General features: G+C 30.4%; 1 protein-coding gene across 14 annotated transcripts in view; it reads left to right on the forward strand.

The window, feature by feature from the left end:
• The window catches only part of LOC119603800 (sodium/hydrogen exchanger 3), a 96,423-nt gene extending 71,327 nt beyond the window's left edge, over nucleotides 1–25,096 (forward strand). For 6 of the 14 annotated variants that reach the window (XM_037955983.1, XM_037955978.1, XM_037955980.1 and 3 more), the window contains 3 exons: nucleotides 1,528–1,734; nucleotides 6,188–6,506; nucleotides 24,158–25,096. In XM_037955983.1, the coding sequence (XP_037811911.1) occupies nucleotides 1,528–1,734; nucleotides 6,188–6,506; nucleotides 24,158–24,635 (1,004 nt within the window). In that variant the 3' untranslated portion in view covers nucleotides 24,636–25,096. Of the gene's footprint in view, nucleotides 1–1,524; nucleotides 1,735–6,187; nucleotides 6,511–11,063; nucleotides 11,521–24,157 lie in introns of those variants that run through there. The other 8 variants (XM_037955982.1, XM_037955984.1, XM_037955985.1 and 5 more) reach the window with 4 other exon arrangements.
• Nucleotides 25,097–25,355: the final 259 nt, after the last annotated feature.

A 25,355-nucleotide genomic window follows, 5' to 3' on the forward strand; every position in this document is an offset into this window, starting at 1 on the left:
TTTGTTTTTGCAAAACTTTGGTTATGTCAATTAAATAGACGCTGAAGGTATTGCTTACAACAATTCTGTTGCATATATATTTATTTAATGTGAACGTAACTCAGGAGAATGGTCCGACTAGTCTATGAACTAGATTAGTGATTAGTCTATGGACTAGTCTAACGACTAACCTATGGACAAGTGTATGGACTAGTCTAGTGACTAGTGTATAGACTCGTTTATTGATCAGCTAATGGACTAGTCTATGGACTAGTCTATAAACTAGTCTCTCGACTAATCTATGGACTAGACTATCGACTTGTTTATGGACCAGTCAATGGACAAGTCTGTGGACTAGTCTATCGACTAGTGTATGGATCAGCCAATGGACTAGACTGTAGACTAGTCTATCAGCTAATTTATGGACCAGTCAATGGACTAGACTGTAGACTAGTCTATAGACTAGTATGTATTCTATGGACTAGTCTATTATCTTCTCTATCGACTAGTCTATGGACTAGCCTATAGAGTAGTCCATTGGCTGGTCCTGGTTTATTGACTAGGTATGGTCTATGGACTAGTCTATTGACTAGTCAATGGATCTATGGACTAATCAGTCGACTAGTATATGGACGAGTCTATTGAATAGTCAATGGACTAGTCTATGATCCACGGACTAATCTATCGACTAGTCTATGGTCCATGGACTAACATATCGACTAGTCTATGGTCCATGGACTAGTCTATTGACTAGTCAGTGGACTTGTCTATGGTCTATGGACTAGTGTATGGGCCAGTCAATGGACTAGTCTGTAGACTAGTCTATAGTCTATCTACTATCTATCGACTGGTATATGGACTAGTCTATCGACTAGTATATGGACTAGTGTATGGATCAGTCAATGGACTAGTCTGTAGACTAGTTTATCGACTAGCCTATGGATTAGCCTATGTACTAGTCTGTCGACTAGTGTATGGACTAGTTTATTGACCATTCAATGGACTACTCTATTGTGTAGTCTATATAAATTTTACTATTTTGTAAAGGATTTACATTAAAAAAAACAAGAACAATACATTTGCACACATACATAAATGTCACACACACACTATCACCACACAACATTGAGAATATTACATTTGTCATAGTCTTCATAAATCCCAATATTTCTAATAATATCTGCTCTTTTTCCTACCCCAGCACAATGTAATTTTACTCAATGAATTATACACAATTTTTATAAACACAAAATTATATATATATACTTTTTTACACAATTTATTGCATGTAATTTATTTTTTGATTGGAATCAACTTCTTGTAACTATCTATCTGATTATGATTTTAGTTTGTAACAGTTTTTGACTTTTATTTTGATTGATTTTCAATTGAAAACAAAAATATTAGTATTTGTTTTAAAACAAGAAACGTGTTTCTTTATGTTTAGCTTTATGTTGTTAACAATTCCATTTAAATTAAAACAGAATTATATTAATATATATTTTATTTTCTTTTCCTTTTTTTTAAAAACCACTATTACCTTAGTAGCAGAGAATGCCATACCCGAAGAAGATCGCAATCTTCGGGATTCGGGTGATGAACGACGTGTTGCCACACCCACAGCCACCGAATCACAATTACCATGGAAACGTCAAGGTGATGAGATATCTGATGCTGTACAACAAAATGAATTCCCTGCATGGGCCTCAAATAAAGAATATTTGGCCTATAATTCACCAAGTGCTACATTTTTAGGTAAAGTATTGTGATTAAATGCAATGTAGTTTTTAGCTTTTAGAGAAAATTTTAGCTTTAGAAAAATAAAAAAAAAAAACAATGCAATACAAATTTTAGTTGGAAATATTTAAAATCATAAAATTCATAACTGTATTTAATTGGTTTTTAAACACAGCACAGTGTTTTTGTACTAAAATTTGTTTGAAATTTTTACTTGACTATAGGCAGCACTTGAAAGGAGACTATACACTGGACTATAGACTAAATTATAAACTAAACTATAGATTAAGCTATATACTAGACTGGACTATAGCCTAGACTGTAGACTAGACTATAGACTAAAATATAGACAAGACTACAGAGTAGACTACAAACTAGAATAAAGACTAAACTATAGTATACAATAGACTGCAGACGAGACTACAAACTAGAATTGAAACTAGACTACAGGATAACCTATAGTTTAGAATATAGACTAGACTATAGACTAGACTATAGACTAGACTATAGACTAGACTATAGACTAGACTATAGACTAGACTATAGACTAGACTATAGACTAGACTATAGACTAGACTATAGACTAGACTATAGACTAGACTATAGACTAGACTATAGACTAGACTATAGACTAGACTATAGACTAGACTATAGTCTAGACTATAGACTAGACTATAGACTAGACTATAGACTAGACTACAGACTAGACTACAGACTAGACTATAGGACTAGACTACGACTAGACTACAGACTAGACTACAGACTAAACTATAGACCAGACTATAGACTAGACTATAGACTAGACTGTAGACAGACTATAGACTAGACTATAGACTAAACTATAGACTAACTTAGACTAGACTATAGACTAGACTATAGCTAGACTATAGACTAGACTATAGACTAGACTATAGACTAGACTATAGACTAGACTATAGACTAGACTATAGACTAGACTATAGACTAGACTATAGACTAGACTATAGACTAGACTATAGACTAGACTATAGACTAGACTATAGACTAGACTATAGACTAGACTATAGACTAGACTATAGACTAGACTATAGACTAGACTATAGACTAGACTATAGACTAGACTATAGACTAGACTATAGACTAGACTATAGACTAGACTATAGGACTAGACTATAGACTAGACTATAGACTAGACTATAGACTAGACTATAGCTAGACTATAGACTAGACTATAGACTAGACTATAGACTAGACTATAGACTAGACTATAGACTAGACTATAGACTAGACTATAGACTAGACTATAGACTAGACTATAGACTAGACTATAGACTAGACTATAGACTAGACTATAGTACTAGACTATAGACTAGGCTATAGACTAGACTATAGACTAGACTATAGACTAGACTATAGACTAACTATTAGACTAGACCTTATAGACTAGACTATAGACTAGACTATAGACTAGACTATAGACTAGACTATAGACTAGACTATAGACTAGACTATAGACTAGACTATATACTAGACTATAGACTTCGACTAGACATAGACTAACTATAGACTAGACTAATAGACTAGACTATAGACTAGACTATAGACCTAGACTGATAGACAGTACGACTATAGACTAGACTATAGACTAGACTATAGACTAGACTATAGACTAGACTATAGACTAGACTATAGACTAGACTATAGACTAGACTATAGACTAGACTATAGACTAGACTATAGACTAGACGATAACTAGACTATAGACTAGACTTGGACTAGACTGACTAGACTATAGACTAGACTATAGACTAGACTATAGACTAGACTATAGACTAGACTATAGACTAGACTATAGACTAGACTATAGACTAGACTATAGACTAGACTATAGACTAGACTATAGACTAGACTATAGACTAGACTATAGACTACTATAGACTAGACTATAGACTAGACTATAGACTAGACTATAGACTAGACTATAGATAGACATAGACTACTATAGACTAGACTATAGACTAGACTATAGACTAGACTATAGACTAGACTATAGACTAGACTATAGACTACTATAGACTAGACTATAGACTAGACTATAGACTAGACTATAGACTAGACTATAGACTAGACTATAGACTACTATAGACTAGACTATAGACTAGACTATAGACTAGACTATAGACTAGACTATAGACTAGACTATAGACTAGACTATAGACTAGACTATAGACTAGACTATAGACTAGACTATAGACTAGACTATAGACTAGACTATAGACTACTATAGACTAGACTATAGACTAGACTATAGACTAGACTATAGACTAGACTATAGACTAGACTATAGACTAGACTATAGACTAGACTATAGACTAGACTATAGACTAGACTATAGACTAGACTATAGACTAGACTATAGACTAGACTATAGACTAGACTATAGACTAGACTATAGACTAGACTATAGACTAGACTATAGACTAGACTATAGACTAGACTATAGACTAGACTATAGACTAGACTATAGACTAGACTATAGACTAGACTATAGACTAGACTATAGACTAGACTATAGACTAGACTATAGACTAGACTATAGACTAGACTATAGACTACTATAGACTAGACTAGACTAGACTATAGACTAGACTATAGACTAGACTATAGACTAGACTATAGACTAGACTATAGACTAGACTATAGACTAGACTATAGACTAGACTATAGACTAGACTATAGACTAGACTATAGACTAGACTATAGACTAGACTAGACTAGACTATAGACTAGACTATAGACTAGACTATAGACTAGACTATAGACTAGACTATAGACTAGACTATAGACTAGACTATAGACTAGACTATAGACTAGACTATAGACTAGACTATAGACTAGACTATAGACTAGACTATAGACTAGACTATAGACTAGACTATAGACTAGACTATAGACTAGACTATAGACTAGACTATAGACTAGACTATAGACTAGACTATAGACTAGACTATAGACTAGACTATAGACTAGACTATAGACTAGACTATAGACTAGACTATAGACTAGACTATAGACTAGACTATAGACTAGACTATAGACTAGACTATAGACTAGACTATAGACTAGACTATAGACTAGACTATAGACTAGACTATAGACTAGACTATAGACTAGACTATAGACTAGACTATAGACTAGACTATAGACTAGACTATAGACTAGACTATAGACTAGACTATAGACTAGACTATAGACTAGACTATAGACTAGACTATAGACTAGACTATAGACTAGACTATAGACTAGACTATAGACTAGACTATAGTCTAGACTATAGTCTAGACTATAGACTAGACTATAGACTAGACTATAGACTAGACTATAGACTAGACAATCTATATCTATAGACTAGACTATATACTAGACTATAGACTAGACTGTAGACTACATGATCGCTAGTATAAGACTATAGTCTGGACTCTAGTCTTATAGTATTCGCCAAAAAATAGCTCAGAAACAAAAACACTGTGATATAAAAATTTCCATTAAGATTCCTATAGCTTGAAGTGCCTACAAAAACATTAATCAATCAGTCAAACATAAAAGCATATAATTTTTCTATAAATAGCATTTTGTTTAAAAAAGCATGTTAATAAATTTGTAAGTTTCTATTTTGCCCACTTAAAAATTAGCTTATTAAAATATTCATAACTATTGGAAAATTTAAATTTATGTATATATTAATGCCATTATGCATAATTAAATTATAATGTTTTTCGTTTTTATAAAAATTAATTTTTAAAAAATTAAGTTTTATAAACTTTGCATAAAATTTTAATTAGATTATGCTTAAGAAGCTTATGTATATATCTCATAAAAAAAAATAAAATTTTAATTGGTTATTGTTGTTATGATGCACTTTTGTATAAAATTTATAAAAAATAATCCAAGAAGTTAAAAAAAAAAATTAAATTAAAAATAATTTATCAAACACCTGTTTGTTGGTTTGCAGTTATTTTCTCTTAGTTGGTTGTTTTTTTCTTTTAATTTTATTACATAAAAAAGAAGAAGAAGTTAATGAAGAAAAAATTTTGTTAATTTATTTAATTTTTCTTGTTTCTTTCTTTTTTCTGTATATTTTTCGGTTACCATTTTAACAACTTCTACTCTACTCTAAACTCTAAATATGATTTGGAAACTCCTTAAAACAAAAAAAATCCTTATAACATAAAAACAACAACAACTATCAACACTACAAAAACAAAATAAAAAACACCAATTTGAATTAAATGACTGAATGAATGCTGCCCGCCCACCTTCAAAAAAAAAAAAAAAAAAACGTATTGTGTTTTAAAATTTTGTACTTTTTCTTATAAAAAATGCACGAATTCACCAACCACTTTCACTCACTTCCACACATTCACTTTAAAAAATTTCACCAAAATTTTATATATACAACCACCCACCCACACACACTTACAAACAAACTCAGGTGGTATAAATAAACCTAAACAGCCCAAGTCCGTCATAGGTCTTTTCCGTCGTGAAAGTTCTGGTTCTCGTGGTGGCAACAGTATTGGTGGCACTGATGGCTTAGATGGAGCCTGTTCTGCCCGAGGTTCGGATCCAGCTTTAGCAGCTGCTCTAAGCAGCATGGTTGTGCCTTCAACTGCATATAATCCTCGCCTTGACAAACGTTCCCAATCGATATCATCTGGCTCGGGCATAAGTGAGGGTCATGCCGGTCCCTTCCCTGTGACAGCCAGTCATCGTCGTAATGTGCGTCGTGGTTCTATGCTAGAATTAAGCGGGTGAGTGTTTTTTCTCTCTTTTCTCTTTCTTAAAATTTGTTTCGTTTTTTTTTTTCTCAAATTTTCTTTCGTCTTTTATGAATTCATTTTGTTTTTTTTTTCTAAACTGAAAACTTTTTTATTTTAAAGAAAAAAAAAAACATATTTTGTTTAAATTTATTTATTTTTTAAATAACTACTAATATTTAATACTAAAACTGCTTTGCATGGTTTGGTTTTGGGTTTTTTAATTTTTATAATTATTAGCACTTTATTTTTTTTACTAAAATTTTCATTTGTAGTCGTTATCAGTTACTGTTTGGCAAAAGTAGTTTAACGTTTTTGTCCGCTTTTAGTTTTTCTGTCTTAAACAAGAAACGCTTAAATTAAATAATAAATAAAAATGAAACTAAATAAGTTAAGTTTCTATTTTTTTCTACGGTAACGGTTAATTTTAAGTTAATTTTTAAGATTTATTATTAACAAATAAAAGAAAAAATAATATTTTAATTATTTAGCTTTTATATGTGAATGTCTTTTTAACAGAATAATAATATTATTTAAAAAATTTTGTAAATGTCCATTTGTCGAATGTCTGTCTATTTGATTTTGAAAAATATGTCTTTTGTCTTTCAAATCATTATTTATTGAAAAAAAAACTATTGTTGTCGTTTTTAACAAATTTTTGTTAATTTGATGTTAGAAGTTTAGAAAGATTTCAATAGTAGAGAAAATCAAAACTATTTCCTTATGGAAAACATAAGAGTAGTCAATATATTACTACTCTTGATTAGACTGTATCCTAGACAATTGCTAGACTAGACTAAAGACTAAAAAGTAGACTCAAATATAAACTATTTTAGACTATAGACTAGACTAAAGACTAGACTAAAGACTGGACTATATACTAGAATATAGAATAGACCATAAACTATGTTATTGATAAGACTATAACTAGACTAGGTAGTAGACTATACTATAGACTTGACTACAGACAAGGCTATAGACTAAACAATAGACTAGACTTTGGACTAACACCTAGACTATACAATAGACTATAGACTGGAATATAGACTAGACTATAGACTAGAATATAGACTAGACTTTAGACTATACACTGGTCTGTAGACTATAGACTAGACATTAGAATATAGACTAAAGATAAAAGACTTTTAAAAGTGTAAGACTTTTTAGACTTTAGATTTTAGACTAGAGTATAGACTAGACTATAGACTAGACTATAGACTAGACTATAGGCTAGACTATAGACTAGACTATAGACTAGACTATAGACTAGACTATAGACTAGATTATAGACTAGACTATAGACTAGACTATAGACTAGACTATAGACTAGACTATAGACTAGACTATAGACTAGACTATAGACTAGACTATAGACTAGACTATAGACTAGACTATAGACTAGACTATAGACTAGACTATAGACTAGACTATAGACTAGACTATAGACTAGACTATGACTAGACTATAGACTAGACTATAGACTAGACTATAGACTAGACTATAGGACTAGACTATAGACTAGACTATAGACTAGACTATAGACTAGACTATAGACTAGACTATAGACTAGACTATAGACTAACTATAGACTAGACTATAGACTAGACTTGCTAGACTATATAGACTAGACTATAGACTAGACTATAGACTAGACTATAGACTAGACTATAGACTAGACTATAGACTAGACTATAGACTAGACTATAGACTAGACTATAGACTAGACTCTAGACTAGACTATAGACTAGACTATAGACTAGACTATAGACTAGACTATAGACTAGACTATAGACTAGAACTATAGACTAGACTATAGACCTAGACTATAGACTAGACTATAGACTAGACTATAGACTAGACTATAGACTAGACTATAGACTAGACTATAGACCTAGACTATAGACTAGACTATAGACTAGACTATAGACTAGACTATAGACTAGACTATAGACTAGACTATAGACTAGACTATAGACTAGACTATAGACTAGACTATAGACTAGACTATAGACTAGACTATAGACTAGACTATAGACTAGACTATAGACTAGACTATAGACTAGAGACATAGACTAGACTATAGACTAGAACTATAGACTAGACTATAGACTAGACTATAGACTAGACTATAGACTAGACTATAGACTAGACTAGACTGACTAGACTAGACTATAGACTAGACTATAGACTAGACTATAGACTAGACTATAGACTAGACTATAGACTAGACTATAGACTAGACTATAGACTAGACTATAGACTAGACTATAGACTAGACTATAGACTAGACTATAGACTAGACTATAGACTAGACTATAGACTAGACTATAGACTAGACTATAGACTAGACTATAGACTAGACTATAGACTAGACTATAGACTAGACTATAGACTAGACTATAGACTAGACTATAGACTAGACTATAGACTAGACTATAGACTAGACTATAGACTAGACTATAGACTAGACTATAGACTAGACTATAGACTAGACTATAGACTAGACTATAGACTAGACTATAGACTAGACTATAGACTAGACTATAGACTAGACTATAGACTAGACTATAGACTAGACTATAGACTAGACTATAGACTAGACTATAGACTAGACTATAGACTAGACTATAGACTAGACTATAGACTAGACTATAGACTAGACTATAGACTAGACTATAGACTAGACTATAGACTAGACTATAGACTAGACTATAGACTAGACTATAGACTAGACTATAGACTAGACTATAGACTAGACTATAGACTAGACTATAGACTAGACTATAGACTAGACTATAGACTAGACTATAGACTAGACTATAGACTAGACTATAGACTAGACTATAGACTAGACTATAGACCTAGACTATAGACTAGACTATAGACTAGACTATAGACTAGACTATAGACTAGACTATAGACTAGACTATAGACTAGACTATAGACTAGACTATAGACTAGACTATAGACTAGACTATAGACTAGACTATAGACTAGACTATAGACTAGACTATAGACTAGACTATAGACTAGACTATAGACTAGACTATAGACTAGACTATAGACTAGGACTATAGACTAGACTATAGACCTAGACTATAGACTAGACTATAGACTAGACTATAGACTAGACTATAGACTAGACTATAGACTAGACTATACTAGACTATAGACTAGACTATAGACTAGACTATAGACTAGACTATAGACTAGACTATAGACTAGACTATAGACTAGACTATAGACTAGACTATAGACTAGACTATAGACTAGACTATAGACTAGACTATAGACTAGGCCATAGACTAGACTATAGACTAGACTATAGACTAGACTATAGACTAGACTATAGACTAGACTATAGACTAGACTATAGACTAGACTATAGACTAGACTATAGACTAGACTATAGACTAGACTATAGACTAGACTATAGACTAGACTATAGACTAGACTATAGACTAGACTATAGACTAGACTATAGACTAGACTATAGACTAGACTATAGACTAGACTATAGACTAGACTATAGACTAGACTATAGACTAGACTATAGACTAGACTATAGACTAGACTATAGACTAGACTATAGACTAGACTATAGACTAGACTATAGACTAGACTATAGACTAGGCTATAGACTAGACTATAGACTAGACTATAGACTAGACTATAGACTAGACTATAGACTAGACTATAGACTAGACTATAGACTAGACTATAGAGCAGACAATAGACTAGACTATAGACTAGACTATAGACTATACTATAGACTAGACTGTAGACTAGACTATAGACTAGACTATAGACTAGACTATAGACTAGACCATAGACTAGGCCATAGACTAGGCCATAGACTAGGCCATAGACTAGACTATAGACTAGACTATAGACTAGACTATAAATTAGACAAAGAGATTTTATGTTAAGCTAGATTTCTTTAAAACTAACATCAAATTAGCTAATTTGTAATAACATGAAATGCTTAAAAAACATATAATTACTCTCATTTTTTATTAAACAAATTTAACAAAACAACAATTTTAGCAACATTTACAAAATACTCAAGACTAACTTAAATAAACACGCCCGTTAATACTTACCAATACCTCTCCCTTAAAAAACACTGCGAAAAAATAAGATAATGCCAACGTTTGGTTATATAAGTCGAAAAAAGTAGCAAAATTCAAAATTACCAACAACAAAAATATTTTGACACAAATCAGTAGTTAAACAAATTATATTACACCACAAAAACAACACCAAGTTTATTTTTATTTCTTACTTACTTTCTTGAACACACTACTTTTATGTTTTTCTACTACTACTACAGTTTATTTTATATTTTTACTCCTTTTACACTTACTACTTTATCTACTTTAATTTTTCTTAGATAATTTTGGTTAAAGTTTTTTAAAATTTTATAAAAACAAAACAAAAAAAAAATCAGTTGGTTTCTTTTTCTTCTTTGTTTTTATTACGTTTGTTACTTTTTTCCTTTGGTTGTACGTGTGAGTACCCTTATTTTTGTGTGTATTATTCTTTTTCCAGCCTATTGGTAACTGGACGCAGGCCCAGTAGAGTACAAATACAAATAAGTCCCTTGTTAATAGAAAAATTTTATAAATCCAATAATTCCTCGACCACAACAACACCTACTAATGAAATTGTTGACAACATTGCTAATAATTCTACTAATTTTAATAATACTACTATTTCTACTACTACTACTTCTGCTACTACTTCTACTACTACTACATCCACAACTACTGCTACTTATACTTCAACTACTAATAGTTATGAATATGACAATTCTCCTACATGTTCATCTTCTACTGGTACAACCGCTACTACAACAACTAGAAGTCCACCTTATAGTACCTGCAGTCCTGTTAAGGAAATTTAATCATATATAAATATAATCTTCCCACAAATGAAAACAAAGCTCTAACACAAGTACACTGTTTTTTCCTTTAACATTCTCTCGAACAAAAAAATCATAAATCAAACAACAGTTTTAAAATTGTTTTATTTTTTATATAAAAAAAATATTTGTAAAATGTACAGAAAGTAAGAAACATATACAAAATACAAACATATTTTTCGATCATTTATAAAATATAACTCCATTTTGTATATGCTGTTAGAAAACGAAAAAAAAAAATATTTAATAAAAAAAAACAAAACTTTTAAACAAACTGCAATTAAATGCGATATATCATCAATCATTTTGCTGTTGTATATAAAAAATAAAACCAGTGTATAGATATTTTTATCTAAGTGTATTTTTCTGTTGCTCATTCATAACGTACTACTTTTTGTTTACCAAACAATCAAATTTGTTTTTTTTTTTTTGTTTAATTAAAACTGCTACATTATATATTACTTTCGCAGCGATAATAACAGTAATAATGATGATGACTTTAATAAAGCTAGTAATGAGTTAAACACCTCTAATACTACTTCAACTACTACTACTACTTCTACTTCCTCTACTGCTAATACGTTCGTACCACAAATATCAGCAACACCTAATAACTCATCATCACCAACACCTAATAATAATAATAATACTGCTAATACTACTCTTTCTACTACCACAGATTTGCCCTAATCTATTTAATAATTTAGTTTTTTTTTTTAACAAAACTCTCTTAATAGTCTTTTTTGAAATTTATTTTAACTATTTTAAAACATTTATTTTTCTTTGCTAAACATTATTTGAAAAAAATCGTAACATTTTAACACCTTTTTTTTTTAAAAAAAAAGAAAACTGCCAAGATGACGCATGTTCTTTTTTAAAAACTTTTTTTTAAATAATTCATAAATGTCAAAAGTATTTTAATTTTTAAATGTGTTTAAATGTTTTGCACCAAAAAAAAAAAAGAAACAATACTATGTGAAAATTATTTAAGAAAAATTTTGAGAATTGGAATTTAATTTATAATTAAAACCGAATTTTTATTATGATATTTTTAAAGAAAACAAAACGAATTTTTATAATTTTAATATATTTTATTTAAACAATTAACATTTTATTTGTTTTAAGACAACAATTTAAGGTTTAATCAATTTAAATACAACATACGTATACACAACGAATTTACTTAATAAAACACTCATACGCCACCATAATACAGGGAAAATATGAAAGAAATAACAACAATTATAAAACAAACTTGAACCAACCAATCAAAATCAAGCAACTCAAGCAATATTAAGCATACAATTATACACACACAATCATTAATAATTAGATAGCGTAGTGTAAAAACAACAACAAAACAAATATTTCTCAATCAAACCAAAACAATCTCACACTCACTTCAAACAAAAACACAGCTCTTTGTTAAACGAAGAAAAAAATGTAAACAAATTCCTCATAAACACACACACGCACTCAATCAAACAAAACACAGGAGAAATTTTGCAATAATTACTCTCATTAGAAAACCAATCTCTTGCTAATAACAACAATACACACACTTTCTTAAGCACAATGTGTTGTGGGGGGCAAAACAATAACAATTTGAAATATATAAACAAAAGGCCGGCGAATTAAAAAAAAATCAAAACAAAGTGAGATTAAGATAATTTACTCGAAATAAAAATGGCGCAGGAAATAAAACAACAAAAACAGAAGGAAGTATTTATATTTTAAAAGCAAAACTGCTAGTGCTTGAGAAAAATGTCCATAAATTCCTTATTTGTTGAGGGATTTTAATGATTTTTGAAATATAAGTAAAAAAGATTACGGAGAATTGAGAAATATAAAAGAAATTAATAACATGTTTCTAAAAAATACAGTAAAATTACTTAAAAACAATAATATTATTTTTTTAAGTTAAATAAAGCGCCTAAAACTAATGAAGTTTAGGAACGTATGTATAATAGAATACCAGAATGAAACTAATACATACTTTTCAAAAGCTTCTCTCAAGCATTAATAGAACCAGCTCGACTGTAAAACGATTCTATGGAACCAGTTTAAAACAAAAATCATGTGTCTCAACGCCGGAAGAAAACGAGTACTGAAGTTAAAAGAAATTAGTTTTCCTTAGAAAGACTTTTTCTAAACAAAATTAATTTTCTTTAGGAAGTCTTTCTTTGGAAGACTTTTCTATAACAAATTAGTTTTCCTTGGTTTGTGCTAGTTCAGTTCTAGTTCTGTTCTAGTTTTGTTCTAGTTTTGTTCTAGTTTTGTTCTAGTTTTGTTCTAGTTCTGTTCTAGTTCTGTTCTAGTTCTGTTCTAGTTCTGTTCTAGTTCTGTTCTAGTTCTGTTCTAGTTCTGTTCTAGTTCTGTTCTAGTTCTGTTCTAGTTCTGTTCTAGTTCTGTTCCAGTTCTGTTCTAGTTCTGTTCTAGTTCTGTTCTAGTTCTGTTCTAGATCTGTTCTAGTTCTGTTCTAGTTCTGTTCTAGTTCTGTTCTAGTTCTGTTCTAGTTCTGTTCTAGTTCTGTTCTAGTTCTGTTCTAGTTCTGTTCTAGTTCTGTTCTAGTTCTGTTCTAGTTCTGTTCTAGTTCTGTTCTAGTTCTGTTCTAGTTCTGTTCTAGTTCTGTTCTAGTTCTGTTCTAGTTCTGTTCTAGTTCTTTTCTAGTTCTGTTTTAGTTCTGTTCTAGTTCTGTTCTAGTTCTGTTCTAGTTCTGTTCTAGTTCTGTTCTAGTTCTGTTTCTAGTTCTGTTTCTAGTTCTGTTAGTTCTAGTTCTGTTCTAGTTCTGTTCTAGTTCTGTTCTAGTTCTGTTCTAGTTCTGTTCTAGTTCTGTTCTAGTCTGTTCTAGTTCTAGTTCTGTTCTAGTTCTGTTCTAGTTCTGTTCTAGTCTGTTCTAGTTCTGTTCTAGTTCTGTTCTAGTTCTGTTCTAGTTCTGTTCTAGTTCTGTTCTAGTTCTGTTCTAGTTCTGTTCTAGTTCTAGTTCTGTTCTAGTTCTGTTCTAGTTCTTTTCTAGTTCTGTTCTAGTTCTGTTCTAGTTCTGTTCTAGTTCTGTTCTAGTTCTGTTCTAGTTCTGTTCTAGTTCTGTTCTAGTTCTGTTCTAGTTCTGTTCTAGTTCTGTTCTAGTTCTGTTCTAGTTCTATTCTAGTTCTGTTCTAGTTCCGTTGTCTTTCTTAGGAAGACTTTTGTACAACAGTATATTCTTCTTTGAGAAGACGTTTAGGATAAGAAAATAGTCTTCTTTGGAAGGCTCTTTTTGTTTAGGAAGTCTTTTTCTAGGAGGAAATAATCTTCTTTAATTTAATTCTTAAAGCATTTTGAATTTTTTTCAAAAGATTTTGGCAAATCAAGTTTGTTTTATAATTTCGATAATATATAAAAAAATCTTACCAATTCTCAAACTTTTACTTAAAATAATTTCTAAACTATTTTGCACCAAAATAAATGTTTATTAAATATATAGTTTTTTATTATGATTATGCTAACAAAATTTTAATGTAATGTAACACACAAATTATTATGTTTTCTAATAAATATTTTAAGTATAATTAAACAAAAATTAACAAACAATACAATTTTGTTTTTATTATAATTTTATTTAAATTAAAACAATAATAATAATATTTTTAGTTTCATTTAACAAAACAACAACAAAAACATTTACTAATCTACACGTGTTTTATTGTTTTTTGTTAACCCAAAAAGAAAAATTAATTAACATTTTACCTAAAATGGTATAACATTAAAATTTTTTAATTTTTTTCACACTATAACTAAAAAGAACAATTTTGCATTTTTAAACTAACCCCCAAATTTCAAAATTTATTTTTCTGTTCAATTTTTTGTTTGTTTTTTAATTGACAAAAAAAGAGAAAAACAAAATTAATTACAACATCAAATATTTTTTTTCCTTTTTCCTTTCCCCCCACCAACATCATGTTCTTCTTCTTTTATTTTTAGTGATAGTGAACTAGATAACGATAAAGATAATGAAACATAAAATTATGAAAGAAATTAAAACACCCACACTTACATACTTACACTAAGAAAACAAACATTAACGTAGTTAATCAAGTAGTAATTGTTGTTTTGAAATGAACAAAACACACACACACATATATACACAACAAATTAAAACGTTACTAAAAACTAAAAAGCTGCTGAAGGATTTAAAACAAAAACTCATCCCTCCTACACACTTAAACAAATTCTCTCTCTCTATCGTCCGTCTACCAAACTAATTGTGATTCTACTACAACAATAAAAAGAAAATACCCCTAAAACAAATAACAGCATGCGTAGTCGTAAAACCGCTTAGAACAACTGTCAAAACTGTCATTTACTTAATTAATTGTAAATAGATTTTTTTGTCAAAAGAGAAAAATTATGATATTTTTTACTAAAAAAAAAAATCTAATCATTTAATAACTTAAAATTTAACTATAAGTAAGTACACTTGGCTAAAACAAACAAACAAAAAACAACAACAACAAAAATCTATAACATTTACATTTAAACAAATTCTAAAAGAATTAGTTATTAACAAACATAAATCATTTATTTTTTAGTTGTTTATTTTGTTTTTTTTTTAATTTAATTTGTTGTATATAAAAATAACAAAAACAAAATGTTTAAATATTTGTATTCTTTATAAATATTATTATTTTGTGGTTAATTTAATGTATTTAAAGCAGAACGAAAAATGAAAGAAAATTATTAATTGTTTTTTAAGTACAATTAATCCTTTTCCTTTTTATAATCTGCTTTTGTAAGTAATTTTTATTTTAGTTTACTAAAACTATTTCTAAACTAACTATTACTAACTATTTGCTATATGGAGGTATTGCTAAAAAAGCTTTTGTAGTTGGTTGTAAAATAGTTTAACTCCCCGATTCAGTGAGAGTTAATAGTCGGGTGTGTATCTTTCTTTTTATAGCATTTTATGGGTATTTACAGGGTTTAGGTATTATTAACTTTTAAGTCTTAAATTTTTAATAGATTTTAATAGTAACAGCAAGCCGGGTTTAAAAATACAAGAAGTGATCACTTTATCTTTATTTAAATGCTTCGTAAAGAGGAGTATAATTCGACTTACAGAAACCTGTGTACGCTTGTTTGTGGGTTTTCCTAAGACAAAAGCGTTAAAGCTGATTCGTCAAGGATAGTAAAGTATTTACTATCCGTACCTACATATACACCCCTCTTTACGAACCAACAAACTGTTATACGATTCCATAGGAAATGATCAGACAAACTCAAACCAGTTGGTATTAAGTTACAATGTAATCCAACCAGGTTCTTTATAGAAGTTTTATTAACTAGAATCAAGTTTGGTTTTAACGAAAAATTAAATTAAATTTTTAAAATTTGGAATAAAATTTAACCAAGAAAAGACCTCAACTTACAGAAGTTTAAATTCTAGTCATTTTTAGGCTATTTGGCTCTATAGTAACGCTCCTAGAAGTAACTGAAATTGACTCAAGGTTAATTATGTCCTTACAACATGTAAATCAACACAAGAGACACAGTCTATAAGTAACGCTCCTAGGAGTAATGCTTAAACATGTAAATCATCACAAGAGACATATAAAGAACATTTGTTTCTTATTTCATAGTGAAGTCGAGAACCCATAAGGTCCAAATTCAAAACATAAACTCTTCAAAACTTGTTCATTATATGTATGAAATTTCATTAAAATCGGATACAACCACAAACGAAAAAACGCGATCGTTGAAATGTGAAATATCTAATTTTAAGAACCTTTGGCCACGCCCCTGGTAGGTCCACAAGGTCCAAATCCAAACCTGAACTACACTTTGTGTGTGAAGTTCCTCTATAATCGGATCGTTTACCAGTCTTTCAAATCAGACCACAAACAAAAAAATATAATCGTTTTTAAAATCTCAAGGTATATTACTTTTAGGACCTTTTTCCACGCCCCTGGTTCAAGGTCCAAATCCAAAATCGGATCGTTTACCAGTTTAGCAAATCAGACCACAACGAAGAAATGTGAACATCTTACTTTGAGGACCATTGGCCACATCCCTGGCACAAGGTCCAAATTCAAATCCTAAACTCGACAACACTTTCTATTTATGTGTATGAAGTTCCTCAAAAATCGGATCGTTTACCAGTTTTTCAAATCGAACCACAATATAAAAAAAAATATTAGTTTTTAAAATCTCAAGGTATCCTACTTTTAGGACCTTTTGCCACGTCCCTGGTAGGTCCACAAAGTCCAAATTCAATACTTAAACTCGACCAGACTTCCTCTTTATGTGTGTGAAGTTTCATTCAAATCGGTCCGTTTGGAAATTTTTCAAAAACGGATCATAATCAAGAAATAGGAACGTTTTAAAAATTTTACATTCTCTCCTACTTTAAGGACAATTGTCCGTGTCCCCTGGAAGTTCTATTAGGTTCAAGATATATATAACTGGAAGTCAGCAACATTTTCTGTCAATTCGGCCAAATTGTTTAGAAGTTATTGATTTATTTGCCCCTCTTTTATTCTTAAACCATCGTGCGTACTCAATCTGTGGATATGTATCAATTTTGTTAAAGCCCCAGATAAGTTTGGGAACCAAATCTTGAATTATTCTATTGGGCATGATTTCTTAATGTTTTCTGTTTAAAATCTGTTCGTGATGTATCCGAAAAGGGGTGCAAACAGAACCTATATACAAATGGTGTCACCTATTCCGAGGAACATTGTTTTGATTTCAAATAGTTTATAAAATTAAAACTATAAAACGAGTTAGTTTCAGAACTGCTCTATATAAGGTGTATAAGTTCTCTAAAGAGAACTGGTTCTGAGAGTGACAAATTCGGACTACTGCCAGAGCCGTTCCATAAAACTATTGACGACTTCATAACGTTTTCACCCAATCAGTTTGAAAAGTGATATAAAGCCAATATAATCAATGGTCTCAACACCAAAATATAATGAGTACCTGCTATCTACTAGAACTAGTTGAGGAACTAATAACAGTTTTCTTGATTACATACTTCTAGTGCTAAAAACCCGACTTGAAATATATTTTTGAAATTCATAAAAAGTTATTGGATTAGGATAAGTAGGTTAAAATGTTTATAAAAAAGGATGCATATGCAGAGGATTTTTAATATTTAGGTTATCAATTTACGCTGAATTACAATCCATATATATATCAAAACATCGGCCTTAGATCATATTCTTTTAAGGGAATCCTAAATACTATGAAAAACCCAGATTTAAAAACAATACATTTCTATTTATTTTAAAAGTGTCACGAGTTCCATGAACATCATGACATGATATAGAAAATCTCATAATTACAAACAGCTGACTTCTGAATTTTACCATTTTTATCTTTAATTTTCCTTTACAGGAAGCAAAATTCAACTGAATCACTTTTAGTTTGGTGGATGGAATGCCGAAAGTGAAAAAAAAAAAAAAAAAAAAAAAAAATCAATAATTTCTTCATTTCAGAAACCAAATTTAAGTGAAGTATGTAAGCGGGTGATCATAATTCTTTAACGTTATTTGTTCAAATCATAAATTGAGTTATAAGACAAATTTCTCTTATAAATATAAAATCCTACTGACACGCCCTAAAGTTTTCAGAATTTTTGTCCAACAACTATAAATAGGCTATTAGTTCATGAGATTGTCAGAGGGTGTGTCATAATGTCCAATGGCATAATGTCTGTAGACGTCATTACACACTAAAAAGTGTCAAAGTGTATTTTCTAAAGGATTTCCTTTTCGCAAACTGTTCTAGAAAATTTTAAGCGTTTTCTGCTAGTTATCATAAATTGATAACACAATTCGCCTAACTTTTTTGTAATTCAGCATAAACTGATAACATGTTTAGTTTCTTTTTTTCATTAGTTAAGGTTTTGGGTTTAAAATGTTTAGGTTTTTTAGTTAAACCAACCACAAAAAAGCAATAAAACACGTTTTATATAAAAACTATATTTAAATAAAAAATTTCTTAAAAAAAAAAAATAAATCAAAATAATTTAAACTAACAAAATTGTATTGTTTAACTTATTATTAATAAATAATTATATTATTAATAAAAAATAAATTAAAATTGCATGTTATAAATCTTTACTTTCTCCTCCTTAATTTTTAAGCTTTAATTTACTTTAAACTTTAACTTTAAATTTATAACAAAAGTTTGACAATCGATTAATGATTGATTGTATAAAACTAACAAATTATAACTGTATTACAATCAATAGTTAGATCGAAAATATTTTTAAATTGAAAAGTTAAAAAAAATCTCTTATTAAAACGAGATTTATTTAGTTATTATAATTATAATATGTTTTATCTATAATTTTTTTCCTCTTTCTCTACTATTTGCTTGTAAATATATAACTTTTTTTCCCCCAAAATAAATACGAAATAAATTTATGAACGATAAAACTCTCTATTTTTACTTCCTATAATTTGCATGTATGGCTAATTTTTATTTTATGTTTGATTTTTTTTTATTGAATTTTTGTAATACTATACTTACTAAAAAAAAACATTTCAAAAAAAGATAAATTACAGTAAAATCTAGGTATTTTATTTATAAAATTTTTTACATGAAACTTTAATTAAAAAAAAAAAAAACTATTTAAAGATTTTTCTCTTTTTCTTTAAAACCAGGTTTAACTGTAGTTTATTTTTTTTTTGTTATAGCTCTCTCTATTTGTTTGATTTTATATAAATAGTGAAAGTTGTAAAGTATTGTTGTTAAAGATTTTTTACAAATTCATCGACTGGAATGAAAATAACTTGAACGAGGTTTAACTGTTTCTAACACAAGCCAACAATATTTTAACAAATCGTAAACCCAGAAGGCTGTTTTCTAAAGGAATAAGCTGTGATGAAATTTTTGTTTCAAATTTTGAAAAAATCTTCTTTTTGAGCATATTTGAGACGTTACAGCAACGCGAAGACACCAAATCAAAGAAGTTTGTTATATCATCTGAGTTCAGTTATAGTTCAGTACTAGTGCAGTTCTAGTTCAGTTCTGGTTCAGTTCTAGTTCAGTTCTAGTTCAGTTCTAGTTCAGTTCTAGTTCAGTTCTAGTTCAGTTCTAGTTCAGTTCTAGTTCAGTTCTAGTTCAGTTCTAGTTCAGTTCTAGTTCAGTTCTAGTTCAGTTCTAGTTCAGTTCTAGTTCAGTTCTAGTTCAGTTCTAGTTCAGTTCTAGTTCAGTTCTAGTTCAGTTCTAGTTCAGTTCTAGTTCAGTTCTAGTTCAGTTCTAGTTCAGTTCTAGTTCAGTTCTAGTTCAGTTCTAGTTCAGTTCTAGTTCAGTTCTAGTTCAGTTCTAGTTCAGTTCTAGTCAGTTCAGTTTCTAGTTCAGTTCTAGTTCAGTTCTAGTTCAGTTCTAGTTCATGTTCTAGGTCAGTTCTAGTTTCAGTTCTAGTTCAGTTCTAGTTCAGTTCTAGTTCAGTTCTAGTTCAGTTTCTAGTTTCAGTCAGTTCTAGTTCAGGTTCTAGTTCAGTTCTAGTTCAGTTCCTAGTTCAGTTCTAGTTCAGTTCTAGTTCAGTTCTAGTTCAGTTCTAGTTCAGTTCTAGTTCAGTTCTAGTTCAGTTCTAGGTTCAGTTCTAGTTCAGTTCTAGTTCAGTTCGTAGTTCAGTTCTAGTTCAGTTCTAGTTCAGTTCTAGTTCAGTTCTAGTTCAGTTCTAGTTCAGTGCTAGTTCAGTTCTAGTTCAGTTCTAGTCAGTTTCTAGTTCAGTTCTAGTGTTCAGGTCTAGTTCAAGTTCTAGTTCAGTTCTAGTTCAGTTCGAGTTCAGTTCTAGTTCAGTTCTAGTTCAGTTCTAGTTCGTTCTAGTTCAGTTCCCTAGTTCAGTTCTAGTTCAGTTCTAGTTCAGTTCTAGTTCAGTTCTAGTTCAGTTCTAGTTCAGTTCTAGTTCAGTTCTTAGTTCAGTTCTAGTTCAGTTCTAGTTCCGTTCTAGTTCAGTTCTAGTTCAGTTCTAGTTCAGTTCTAGTTCAGTTCTAGTTCAGTTCTAGTTCAGTTCTAGTTCAGTTCTAGTTCAGTTCTAGTTCAGTTCTAGTTCAGTTCTAGTTCAGTTCTAGTTCAGTTCTAGTTCAGTTCTAGTTCAGTTCTAGTTCAGTTCTAGTTTAGTTCTAGTTCAGTTCTAGTTCAGTTCTAGTTCAGTTCTAGTTCAGTTCTAGTTCAGTTCTAGTTCAGTTCTAGTTCAGTTCTAGTTCAGTTCTAGTTCCGTTCTAGTTCAGTTCTAGTTCAGTTCTAGTTCAGTTCTAGTTCAGTTCTAGTTCAGTTCTAGTTCAGTTCTAGTTCAGTTCTAGTTCAGTTCTAGTTCAGTTCTAGTTCAGTTCTAGTTCAGTTCTAGTTCAGTTCTAGTTCAGTTCTAGTTCAGTTCTAGTTCAGTTCTAGTTCAGTTCTAGTTCAGTTCTAGTTCAGTTCTAGTTTCATTCTAGTTCAGTTCTAGTTCAGTTCTAGTTCAGTTCTAGTTCAGTTCTAGTTCAGTTCTAGTTCAGTTCTAGTTCAGTTCTAGTTCAGTTCTAGTTCAGTTCTAGTTCAGTTCTAGTTCAGTTCTAGTTCAGTTCTAGTTCAGTTCTAGTTCAGTTCTAGTTCAGTTCTAGTTCTAGTTCAGTCTAGTTCAGTTCTAGTTCAGTTCTAGTTCAGTTCTAGTTCAGTTCTAGTTCAGTTCTAGTTCAGTTCTAGTTCAGTTCTAGTTCAGTTCTAGTTCAGTTCTAGTTCAGTTCTAGTTCGTTCTAGTTCAGTTCTAGTTCAGTTCTAGTTCAGTTCTAGTTCAGTTCTAGTTCAGTTCTAGTTCAGTTCTAGTTCAGTTCTAGTTCAGTTCTAGTTCAGTTCTAGTTCAGTTCTAGTTCAGTTCTAGTTCAGTTCTAGTTCAGTTCTAGTTCAGTTCTAGTTCAGTTCTAGTTCAGTTCTAGTTCAGTCTAGTTCTAGTTCAGTTCTAGTTCAGTTCTAGTTCAGTTCTAGTTCAGTTCTAGTTCAGTTCTAGTTCAGTTCTAGTTCAGTTCTAGTTCAGTTCTAGTTCAGTTCTAGTTCAGTTCTAGTTCAGTTCTAGTTCAGTTCTAGTTCAGTTCTAGTTCAGTTCTAGTTCAGTTCTAGTTCAGTTCTAGTTCAGTTCTAGTTCAGTTCTAGTTCAGTTCTAGTTCAGTTCTAGTTCAGTTCTAGTTCAGTTCTAGTTCAGTTCTAGTTCAGTTCTAGTTCAGTTCTAGTTCAGTTCTAGTTCAGTTCTAGTTCAGTTCTAGTTCAGTTCTAGTTCAGTTCTAGTTCAGTTCTAGTTCAGTTCTAGTTCAGTTCTAGTTCAGTTCTAGTTCAGTTCTAGTTCAGTTCTAGTTCAGTTCTAGTTCAGTTCTACTTCAGTTCTACTTCAGTTCTAGTTCAGTTCTAGTTCAGTTCTAGTTCAGTTCTAGTTCAGTTCTAGTTCAGTTCTAGTTCAGTTCTAGTTCAGTTCTAGTTCAGTTCTAGTTCAGGTCTAGTTCAGTTCTAGTTCAGTTCTAGTTCAGTTCTAGTTCAGTTCTAGTTCAGTTGTAGTTCAGTTCTAGTTTAGTTCTAGTTCAGTTCTAGTTCAGTTCTAGTTCAGTTCTAGTTCAGTTCTAGTTCAGTTCTAGTTCAGTTCTAGTTCAGTTCTAGTTCAGTTCTAGTTCAGTTCTAGTTCAGTTCTAGTTCAGTTCTAGTTCAGTTCTAGTTCAGTTCTAGTTCAGTTCTAGTTCAGTTCTAGTTCAGTTCTAGTTCAGTTCTAGTTCAGTTCTAGTTCAGTTCTAGTTCAGTTCTAGTTCTAGTTCAGTTCTAGTTCTAGTTCAGTTCTAGTTCAGTTCTAGTTCAGTTCTAGTTCAGTTCTAGTTCAGTTCAGTTCTAGTTCAGTTCTAGTTCAGTTCTAGTTCAGTTCTAGTTCAGTTCTAGTTCAGTTCTAGTTCAGTTCTAGTTCAGTTCTAGTTCAGTTCTAGTTCAGTTCTAGTTCAGTTCTAGTTCAGTTCTAGTTCAGTTCTAGTTCAGTTCTAGTTCAGTTCTAGTTCAGTTCTAGTTCAGTTCTAGTTCAGTTCTAGTTCAGTTCTAGTTCAGTTCTAGTTCAGTTCTAGTTCAGTTCTAGTTCAGTTCTAGTTCCGTTCTAGTTCCGTTCTAGTTCAGTTTCTAGTTCAGTTCAGAAAGATCGATGTCTTTCGCAACCGTAAATGCAATTTCTGAACCGTACATTTCAGTTATGCACCCAATAACTTTAATATATTAAACTAACTTTAAACCTTGATTAAGTTTCAAGTTATTTTCGTTCCAGTGTTGTAAGTTGTAATCATTTTTTATAATTTAATATTTATAATAACAAAAATAACATGTAGTTTATCAAAAAACAAAAATCTTTTTTTAAAACAAAGACAAAACTCATTAAAAGAGGGAAAAGTTAGGGCGAAATAAAAGATTATGAAAATTTCACAAATTTTAAAATTTCAGAAAACTAATTAGTAATCAAACGAAACTATTTTATAGTTAAACAATATGTGACTTTAGATTTCAAGAAATGTTACTTTAAAGCTGAACAAAAGGTCTTTTATTTCGCAACAACTTGTCCCCTTTATAACCAAATTCTAGGTTCTTAAAATGTTTTATATTTTTTTATAATTTATGGCATTTTTACCAAACTATAATCATATCATTTCATAATCTTTTTTTCCAAAATTTTCTTTCTTCAATTTTCCCCCTAAAAAAAACAAAACACAAACTTTAAAAATTAAAACATAAAACAAAACAGAGACACTATCCCCGAGGAATCTTATTACCATGGACACTCAAAATCGCTATGTGAACCGGCTGGCGAAGAATGGGAGTCCGTATTAGCCGATGCGGAGAAAGCCGACTATGCCAGCGGGAATAGTGATAAACTACTAAAGGCCAGCAGTGGACGAGAACCTCTACTGCCCAAATTAACACCAAGAGCTCAAATAAGACGTAACATGGGTGGTGCTATGGGTGGCAGTAATAAAAAGAATCAAGTAACAACAGCTCTGCTATCCAGCACCAATTCCGATTATGATGATGATGAAGAAGAGGATTTTGATTTGTATGATGATGAAAATATAGTAGTAACCACCACCACAACAACAGCAGCAGCAGCAAATGAACCCAGCAATCGTTTAACGAGGCCGGGTCTAATGGAGGAGCATCTAAATCCTACCACCACCACCACCTCTATTCGTTTGACACGCAATAATGATGAAAGTATTATTTGAGTGGATGAGCAGCAGCTGGACAAAGAGCAGGACAATAAAGTTAAACATAATAAAAAATACCAGCAAATGTTTAAAACAAATTATGAAGAAGGTGAAGATTATGAAGAAGAACACGATGATGACGATGATAATGAAGATGAGGAAGATGAAGAAGATATAGAAAAACAAGAACAACAATATCTACTTATGGGTTCTAGAAAATCTAGAAATTTCTTTAAGTATGAAATGTTTTATTAAATAATTTTAAACAAAAAAAATCTTTGTAAATGTGTTACAAACATGTGTATAGGAAAAACTAAAACAAAAACAACAAATTATGTTAATAGAGTTAAATATCCCGAGCAGGCATTGATTTGCATGAAAAAAAAAATGTTAAAAGCAGAGCGGTCCAAACTTTAGGCACTTTTAGTAGTTTTATTTTTAAAAACCACATTAAACAAATTGTAAAGTTATTTAAGAATTGTAAACGGGATATTTGCAAAACAAAATTATTTATATATATAAAAAATAAAATTAAAAAAAAAAAAACAACAACAAAAAAATAATACAAATGTATTTAGTATTAAACAATTTAATTTGTATCATAGTTTTTAGTAGTTGGTAATTTAAATGTTTAATTATTTTAAACAAAAAACTAGAAAAAAAACTGCAACGACTTAATTTTTCTTTTTTTTTATAAAAAAAAATTTAGTTTTTGTTTTAAAATTTTAATTTTTTTTT

This window comes from Lucilia sericata, unplaced genomic scaffold, assembly GCF_015586225.1.
Source record: "Lucilia sericata isolate MDLA Ls3-8-SP2 unplaced genomic scaffold, ASM1558622v1 Contig000337F_arrow, whole genome shotgun sequence".
NCBI lineage: Eukaryota > Metazoa > Arthropoda > Insecta > Diptera > Calliphoridae > Lucilia > Lucilia sericata.